The sequence below is a fragment of the Tachypleus tridentatus genome, chromosome 3 (genome assembly GCF_004210375.1).
Source record: "Tachypleus tridentatus isolate NWPU-2018 chromosome 3, ASM421037v1, whole genome shotgun sequence".
Classification (NCBI taxonomy): Eukaryota; Metazoa; Arthropoda; class Merostomata; order Xiphosura; family Limulidae; genus Tachypleus; species Tachypleus tridentatus.
Genome location: NC_134827.1, coordinates 62,278,784 through 62,288,400, shown reverse-complemented (window position 1 = coordinate 62,288,400; position 9,617 = coordinate 62,278,784). Strand labels below are relative to the sequence as shown.

Genomic DNA, 9,617 nt, shown 5'->3' with positions numbered 1-9,617 from the left:
TAGTTCTTGCTTAGAATTGTGTTACTACATATGTCAAATGTTGTGTTGTAAATCCACGATAATGTGTTATTTATAGACTCTATTTCTTACTAAGAATGGTGTTACTACATATGTCAAATGTTGTGTTGTAAATCCACGATAATGTGTTATATATAGACTCCAGTTTTTGCTAAGAATGCTGTTACTACATATGTCGAAAGTTGTGTTGTAAATTCACGATAATGTGTTATGTATAGACTCTAGTTCTTGCTAAGAATGCTGTAACTACATGTGTCAAATGTTGTGTTGTAAATCCACGATAATGTGTTATGTATAGACTCTAGTTCTTGCTAAGAATGCTGTTACTACATATGTCGAATGTTGTGTTGTAAATTCACGATAATGTGTTATATATAGAATCTAGTTCTTCCTAAGAATTCTGTTACTACATATGTCAAATGTTGTGTTGTAAATTCACGATAATGTGTTATATATAGACTCTAGTTCTTGCTAAGAATGCTGTTACTACGTATGTCAAATGTTGTGTTGTAAATCCACGATAATGTGTTATATATAAACTCTAGTTCTTGCTAAGAATGCTGTTACTACATGTGTCAAATGTTGTGTTGTAAATCCACGATAATGTGTTATATATAGACTCTAGTTCTTGATAAGAATGCTGTTACTACATGTGTCAAATGTTGTGCTGTAAATCCACGATAATGTGTTATATATAGACTCTAGTTTTTGCTAACAATGCAGTTACTACGTATCTCAAATGTTGTGTTGTGAATCCACGATAATGTGTTATGTATAGACTCTAGTTCTTGCTAAGAATGCTGTTACTACGTATGTCAAATGTTGTGTTGTAAATCCACGATAATGTGTTATATATAGACTCTAGTTCTTGCTAAGAATGCTGTTACTACGTATATCAAATGTTAAGTTGTAAATCAACGATAATGTGTTATATATAGACTCTAGTTCTTGCTAAGAATGATGTTACTACGTATGTCAAATGTTGTGTTGTAAATTCACGATGATGTGTTATATATAGACTCTAGTTCTTGCTAAGAATGCTGTTACTACGTATGTCATATGTTGTGTTGTAAATCCACGATAACGTGTTGTATATAGACTCCAGTTCTTGCTAAGAATGCTGTTTTTACATGTGTCAAATGTTGTGTTGTAAATCCACGATAATGTGTTATATATAGACTCTAGTTTTGCTAAGAATGCTGTTACTACGTATCTCAAATGTTGTGTTGTAAATCCACGACAATGTGTTATATATAGACTTTAGTTCTTCCTAAAAATGGTGTTACTACATGTGTCAAATGTTGTGTTGTAAATCCATTATAATGTGTTATGTATAGATTCTAGTTCTTGCTAAGAATGCTGTTACTACGTATGTCAAATGTTGTGTTGTAAATCAACGATAATGTGTTATATATAGACTCTAGTTCTTGCTAAGAATGCTGTTACTACATGTGTCAAATGTTGTGTTGTAAATCCACGATAATGTGTTATGTATAGACTCTAGTTCTTGCTAAGAATGCTGTTACTACGTATGTCAAATGTTGTGTTGTAAATCCACGATAATGTGTTATATATAGACTCTAGTTCTTGCTAAGAATGCTGTTATTACATGTGTGAAATGTTGTGTGGTAAATCTACGATAATGTGTTATATATAGACTTTAGTTCTTGCTAAGAATGCTGTTACTACATATGTCAAATGTTGTGTTGTAAATTAACGATAATGTGTTATATATAGACTCTAGTTCTTGCTAAGAATGCTGTTACTACGTATGTCAAATGTTGTGTTGTAAATCCACGATAATGTGTTATATATAGACTCTAGTTCTTGCTAAGAATGCTGTTATTACATGTGTGAAATGTTGTGTGGTAAATCCACGATAATGTGTTATATATAGACTTTAGTTCATGCTAAGAATGCTGTTACTACATATGTCAAATGTTGTGTTGTAAATTAACGATAATGTGTTATATATAGACTCTAGTTTTTGCTAAGAATGCTGTTACTACATATGTCAAATATTGTGTTGTAAATCCACGATAATGTGTTATGTATAGATTCTAGTTTTTGCTAAGAATGCTGTTACTACATGTGTCAAATGTTGTGTTGTAAATCCACGATAATGTGTTATGTATAGACTCTAGTTCATGCTAAGAATGCTGTTACTACATGTGTCAAATGTTGTGTTGTAAATCCACGATAATGTGTTATATATAGACTCTAGTTTTGCTAAGAATGCTGTTACTACGTATCTCAAATGTTGTGTTGTAAATCCACGACAATGTGTTATATATAGACTTTAGTTCTTCCTAAAAATGGTGTTACTACATGTGTCAAATGTTGTGTTGTAAATCCATTATAATGTGTTATGTATAGATTCTAGTTCTTGCTAAGAATGCTGTTACTACGTATGTCAAATGTTGTGTTGTAAATCAACGATAATGTGTTATATATAGACTCTAGTTCTTGCTAAGAATGCTGTTACTACATGTGTCAAATGTTGTGTTGTAAATCCACGATAATGTGTTATGTATAGACTCTAGTTCTTGCTAAGAATGCTGTTACTACGTGTGTCAAATGTTGTGTTGTAAATCCACGATAATGTATTATATATAGACTCTAGTTCTTGCTAAGAATGATGTTACTACATATGTCAAATGTTGTGTTGTAAATCCTCGATAATGTGTTATATATAGACTCTAGTTCTTGCTAAGAATGCTGTTACTACATGTGTCAAATGTTGTGTTGTAAATCCACGATAGTGTGTTATATATACACTCTAGTTCTTGCTAAGAATACTGTTACTTCGTATGTCGAATGTTATGTTGTAAATCCACGATAATGTGTTATATATAGACTCTAGTTCTTGCTAAGAATGCTGTTACTACTTATGTCAAATGTTGTGTTGTAAATCCACGATAATGTGTTATATATAGACTCTAGTTCTTGCTAAGGATGCTAATACTACATGTGTTAAATGTTGTGTTGTAAAAACATGATAACGTGTCATATACAGAGTCTAGTTAACATTACAGATTTTTGTTATTACATATGTTAAATACTGAATTGTAAACACATAATAACGTATCAAAGTTTTGTTATGTGAATAGGCTTAGTTCCACTTTATATAGTTTTTACTGTTATCTGGTTTATGAAATCTGTTAAAACTGTTCGAGTTTGTTACTATTGTTATGTTCACGTAATTTAAAAAGTGTTTCTGGTTCTCTTCTTTATGAATAAATTTCACGTTAGTGTGAACTTGTTTACGTATTCTAGAAATGACTGTTGATGGCTGTTGTTTCCAAATCCACGTTAATACATCGTCAGCGGATCTGACTCACAATGTTGTATAGATGGATTAATGGTGTGTTTGAATTTCGCGCAAAGCTACGCGAGGGCTTTAAATTAACTTCTAATTTTTTAAAGTTTCATAACCTTAATGAGTTTCGTAAATTTTTCTTTACAAGAACGTAAGTGGGTTGTGGATTCTCGTGATTCCTGGTTATGGTAGTCCGTTTTGGAATTTCGGGCAAAGCTACACGAGGGTTATCTGCGCTAGCCATTCCTAATATAGCAGTATAAGACTAGAGGGAAAGCAGCTAGTCACCTCTACCCACCGCCAACTCTTGGGCTACTCTTTTACCAACGAATTGTGAGACTGACCGCACCTCATAATGCTCCCACGGATGAAAAGGCGAGCATGTTTGGTGCGACAGGGACGCGAACCCGCAACCCTCAGATTACGAGTCGCACGCCTCAACCACCTGGTCATGCTGGGCCGATAAGTTAATAGGCTTACAATGTTAATATTTGGAGCTTAGTTCCTCGCGATGGACAAAATACATCAGAAACAACAATCACTTTATAAGCTTTAAACAAAATCGAAATCAGCTCTTAACCGACCAAAAAAAACGTGATACTTTAATAAGCTTCCAGACATCTAAGACATCCTAAGACTGCAAGACAAAGAGAAATAGTGAAAAACAAAATGCCACCTGCTAGTACAGCGATATGTCTCCGGATTTACAACGCTAAAAGCAGGGGTTCGATTCCCCTTGGTGGGCTCAGCAGATACCCCTATGTAGCTTTGCTATAAGAAAACACACAGCTATTGCAAAATATTCTAACAAATTAAAACTAATAATAAAATCAATTGTCTATGTAGTACTCTAAACTTCCACCAATATATTAGGCTTAACTGTGCTCTATGCAATCTATACTACTTGAGTTATCAACTTAAATCCTGGTGTATCACCTACAATATTTTTCAGATTTCTCTGAAATTTCCACATCTCTGTTACAGGTTGGTTTCTGTACAATGAAATGTTCTCTAATTTCCGGCCCGACGTGGCCAAGCGTGTTAAGGCGTACGACTCGTAATCCAAGGGTCGCGGGTTCGATTCCTTGTCCTACCAAACATGCTCGCCCTTTGAGCTGTAGGGGCGTTATAATGTTACGATCAATCCCACTATTCGTTGGTAAAAGAGTAGCCCAAGAGTTGGCTGTGGGTGGTGATGACTAGCTGCATTCCCTCTGGCCTTACATTGCTAAATTAGGGACGGCTAGCGCATATAGCTCTCGAATAGCTTTGTGCAAAATTCTAAAACAAACAAACAAACTTTCTGCCTAAACAAAATAAATACCAACTGCACTTACTCTTGGAGGCTTTGGATTTACAATTAATTGTTTAAATAGTTTTTTATTCTAATTCTAAAACATATGACAACTGCAAGGTTGATCTGAAACTAACAAAACTCTCTAATTTCTTCTGGTTGGTTATACACGTTTATTTATTTGTACGTTCCTTTCAAGTATTATCTTCTATTTTGGAATTTAATTTAATGTTCATGGTCGAGAGGATTCCATCACACAGGTAGTAAAGTTTTGGTGATGAATTTAAAATATGCATAGATTATTATTATGTAAACGTAACTTCTCTGATTCATCATTTCCTGTGTTAAAACGCCCCTTCCAACCTAATTTTTTATTATTTTCTTTGTTTCATTTTCGGTTAGAAATATCTTCCATCTGCGAAGGGTCCGTCTACATACTTCTCCATCTACATGGTAACTGAACTTCAAATGACCTTTTTACTGGCTTCAATGAACCAGGAAAGTATTATGGCCAACCTGACCTTCACTCCACTTAACACTACGAATGATGTCATATTGATTCACTCTTTCTCTCATTGTCTATCATCACCAGGTCACGTACATTCATAAACGCAATGGACCACAGCATTTCTGGGTATTTAAACGTAAACTGGAAACTGTTTCTTTTGCTAGACGGCTAAGTAACGTTTATTGTAAGCATAAAAGCTGGAAGACATGGGTACGAGAATATCCCCCTTCAAGGTGAGTTAAACTTAAGTTATGACTTTGTTCTACCAGTGTACGTTTAATGATAGTTCATAACTGAGACACAATCGTGATTTTGTGTTGAAATCTGTGGTAGTTCTTAGTTTCGACTAGAGGGAAGGCAGCTAGTCATCATTACCCACCGCCAACTCGTGGGCTATTCTTTTACCAACGAATAGTGGGATTGACCGTAACATTATAACGTCCTCACGGCTGGGAGGGCGAACGTGTTTGGTGCGACCGGGATTCGAACCTGCGACCCTCGGATTACGAGTCGCACGCCTTAACACGCTTGGCCATGCAGGGCTCTAATACTCTAATAAAGGCACCATGGGTCCTTCACCATCTGTGTAGCTGTTCCCCTCAAGCCAGATTCTTTCTGTTCGTGCAGTGCAATTATGGAAAATATATTAAACAAGAAAAATTTTGCGAGAGACTAAACCTTTGAAACTAAACAATTTACCAATAATATTTCGTGATATGGTTGATAAACGAAGGCATGGCTTATCCAAGTCTAGATTTCTCGTTGTTCATGCAGTGTTAAAAAGTAGTGAAAATCTCTAATCTGATTTCACTGCACAACAATTGTTTTGAAGAGTTTTGCTTCCTGAAAAGTTTTTGCTGATTGTGACAGGTACCTGGTGGGTATGCACAAATATAGTTTTGGTTTTGCTTCATCACGTAGGAACTCTGAGAAATAGACAATTAACTGTTTACCGCCAATAACGTATTTCATTACGTTTATGTTTCTGATACGCTATTAAGTTCAACATAATTAAAAGTGATTTGCTTCTGATTTTCGTTTGTATTCAATGTCCGGTGCGTCACGTTACAGTGTCCAACAGTAGTTAGCAAGAATTGACGGATTCCAGTTGTCCTGATATCGTTTTTCCATTGTAACAAAACTGAAGATTTCGATGAAATGGCTGATACGTGAAAGTGATTTACATTACAGTCGCAAATCTCACTTCTAAATACTTTTGTATAGCTTTAGTACAAATACATGTAAATCTTGATTCATATGTTGTTTTATTCAGACCTTATGTAAATGAAAATGTGCAAATTTGCCCGTTTTTACATATAAAATAAGTTAATTTCTAAACTCCATTATCCAGGTCACAAAAGCAAAGGTTGAAGGAAATAATGGCCATTTTCTGTAGTTTTACAATATAAGCATTTAAGAAATAACACATACAATCCAGGAACAAAATTTGTGTTATATAGTGTAATTAACAACAAATGCTATATCTTGTATATACTGTCAAAAGTTACGGTTTAAACTCCGAAAACCCACAAACTATTTGAAACCAATAAACCTTAACAATCTCATAAATATTGTTAACTTCACATAGTTGTTTTGTCAGGTCCTTTTGTCAGGACCCATGGTGCCTTTATTAGCGTGTTAGAGGCCGGCATGGCCAAGCGTGCTAAGGCGTTCGACTTGTAATCCGAGGGTCGTGGGTTCGAATCCCGGTCGCACCAAACATGCTCGCCCTCCCAGCCGTGAGGACGTTATAACGTAACTGTCAATCCCACTGTTCGTTAGTAAAAGAGTACCCCAAGAGTTGGCGGTAGGTGGTGATGACTAGCTGCCTTCTCTCTAGTCTTACACTGCTAAATTAGGGACGGCTAGCGCAGATAGCCCTCGAGTAGCTTTGCGCGAAATTCAAAAACAAACAAAACAATATTAACGTATTTTTATTGTTTTCAGATGCTCGCCCACACACTGTTAGCTGTGCTAGTAGTAGCGTGTTCAGCCTACTACAATAATCCGTATGATCAGTCCTGGAACAGATATGACCGTTATGGAGGATACGGTTATGGGTATCCGGGAATTTCTGGTAGAAATGGCCAATATGGCTGTCGCTATGGTAGCTATTGTAATGATCGCTATGGTTATGGTGGCTATGGAGGCTACGGTGGTGGATATGGAGGTTATGGAGGGTATGGTGGTAACGACGGCTATGGTGGCTACGGTGGATATGGAGGTTACGGCGGCTATGGTATTGGCGGTTATGGTGGTTACGGTGGATATGGTGGCTACGGTGGATATGGAGGTTACGGCGGCTATGGTAGTGGTGGTTACGGCGGCTATAGTAGTGGTGGTTACGGTGGATATGGTAGTGGTGGTTATGGTGGATATGGTGACTACAGTGGATATGGTGGCTACGATGGATATGGTTACAACAGATATGGTGGCTATGGAAGATACGGTCTTGGTGGTTATCCATATGATAGCTATTACAACCGATATGGCAAAAAATGAGTAGAAGTAAAGTCACCTTCTCATTGTTAGAGTAAGTACTTCCACTAGTATAGAAATGTTTGTCAGAAATGTTAAAAATAACGCACATTGTCATGTACTATATGTGTACTAATATATACAACACAAAATCGTTTTCAAATGACTCTTAAAAGTAAATTAGTTAGGACTTTTATGTGTGCAAAACAATATAAATTTTCGATTTACTTTTTAATTTTAAAATCAAATTTCTGATTTGTTTTTTTTTTTTTCCTTTTAGCCTAAATCATGGAACCTCAACAGGAATGTTTTTTTGTTTTTTTTTCTTCTGGAACCATTCAAGAACAACTGTTATTTCGTTCAGCTGATAACAAACATAAATGGTTTCATTTATTGGGTACATAAATCATTCATTTTCTTATCTTACTTCTTGAAACTCTTAGTGTGTTTTCCCCCTAGTGGTGAAACTTTTAAACATACATGTATTGAACAAAGATGTTGCATTTCGAGTCTGAGTCAGCTTTTGTATTTCTCAGAGATAAATAAACTTCTTCCGTATTACATTCTGTTGCGCAAATTTCAGTGAATGTGTGTTTTGTGTGTGTTTTATTATAGCAAAGCCACATCGGGCTATCTGCTGAGCCCACCGAGGGGAATCGAACCTCTGATTTCAGTTAATTAAATAAAATATAAATTAAATAAATACATGTCAATACAGAGGGATCTTTCTTGACGTTATATGACAGTTCTTAAATAATTGTAAAATAAAACAGTCTTACATTAGATACCATTAGTCACAATCTACATCACCAAGAGATAGGAAACAAAAACTGTATCAGGTTTCTGGTTTTCGGACCTTGCATTACTGATAATTACCGGATAACTCCGTATACAATTTCTATATAAATTGTTAAGACCCTAATGAGTTGAGGTTTTAGCCTTTATAAACACTATTTCTTGAACAAAGTCTCATCTTGTGAGATACTTTAGAAAATCTTTTGAACGATAGAGAAGCCAGTAAGAAATAGTTTAATAATAATGAAAAAGGTGTGACAAACGTTAACTAAAAAAATTCATACGTTTATCGGTAAGATATCACATCAAAATAATTTTGTTTCGTGTTCTTCTTGAAAAGCGTTAGCTGTCCATAACTTATGAACAATAGACTAGAGCGAATAATGCAACCCAAAACCATCCACGGTCAACGAGTAGTGGAATAGACCATAACATATGTAACAAACCTAGGGCTGAAAGGGTAGGCATCGTTGTTGACGGGATTCAAGCCAATGCGAGTCGTGTACTACCCTACCTACCAACCCAGGTCTCGACGTCAGAAGAAACAACAAATATGGTGATACGATACAAACAAACTATGGAAACAAAATATAAGAAGTTCAAATTAATTTTACAATAAATAAATTATTTCTGAGAGAGCCCTCTAGTGAGTCTGCAGATTAACAACGAAGCGAATTATGGTGGGAACAACACAGATAACCCTTTGTTTAATGTCGTGAACAACTGGAAAACAAACAAACGAAACTTTCACGTGAGTGCAACTTTATGGTACCTCTGCGTAAACGTAAGGGCATTTGTTTAAATGCCAGCAGTGAGCATAGCACATATACCCCATCGTATATCTTTGTAATAGAGGATCGCGGGTTCGAATCCCGGTCGCACCAAACATGCTCGCCCTCCGAGCCGTGGGAATGTTATAATGAGTCGGTCAATTCCACTATTTGTTGGTAATAGAGTAGCTTAAGAGTTGGTGGTGGGTGGTGATGACTAGCTGCCTTCCCTCTAGTCTTACACTACTAAATTAGGGACGGCTAGCGCAGAAAGCCCTCGAGTAACTTTGTGCGAAATTCAAATAACAAACAATTTTTGTAATAAATAACTAACAAACATAAATATTTCAGAAACTCTTTTCTATTACAGTTGCCGCCCCAGATAGCCCATTGTGTAGCTTTGTGATTAGTCCTAAACAAACAAATCTATTACAG

At 35.9% G+C, this 9,617-nt stretch overlaps 1 protein-coding gene across 3 annotated transcripts; it reads left to right on the top strand.

Annotated features, from left to right (window-relative positions):
• The first annotated feature begins 5,216 nt into the window (after window positions 1–5,216).
• LOC143246974 (uncharacterized) lies at window positions 5,217–8,180 on the top strand. 3 transcript variants are annotated; one of them, XM_076494244.1, is made up of 4 exons: window positions 5,217–5,372; window positions 7,087–7,319; window positions 7,365–7,672; window positions 7,898–8,180. In XM_076494244.1, the coding sequence occupies exons 1-3, from the start codon at window positions 5,346–5,348 to the stop codon at window positions 7,639–7,641; spliced, it is 537 nt and encodes a 178-aa protein (XP_076350359.1). In that variant the 5' UTR covers window positions 5,217–5,345; the 3' UTR covers window positions 7,642–7,672; window positions 7,898–8,180. The 3 variants fall into 3 exon arrangements, with proteins under 3 accessions (XP_076350359.1, XP_076350358.1, XP_076350357.1); XM_076494243.1 differs by having other exon boundaries at window positions 7,087–7,544; window positions 7,578–7,672; XM_076494242.1 differs by having other exon boundaries at window positions 7,087–7,672.
• Window positions 8,181–9,617: the final 1,437 nt, after the last annotated feature.

Coding starts and splice junctions, on each gene's coding strand:
- LOC143246974 (XM_076494242.1), top strand. CDS start 5,346: ATGGGTACGAGAATATCCCCCTTCAAG. Junction 5,373..7,086: donor CGAGAATATCCCCCTTCAAG/GTGAGTTAAACT, acceptor TATTGTTTTCAG/ATGCTCGCCCACACACTGTT.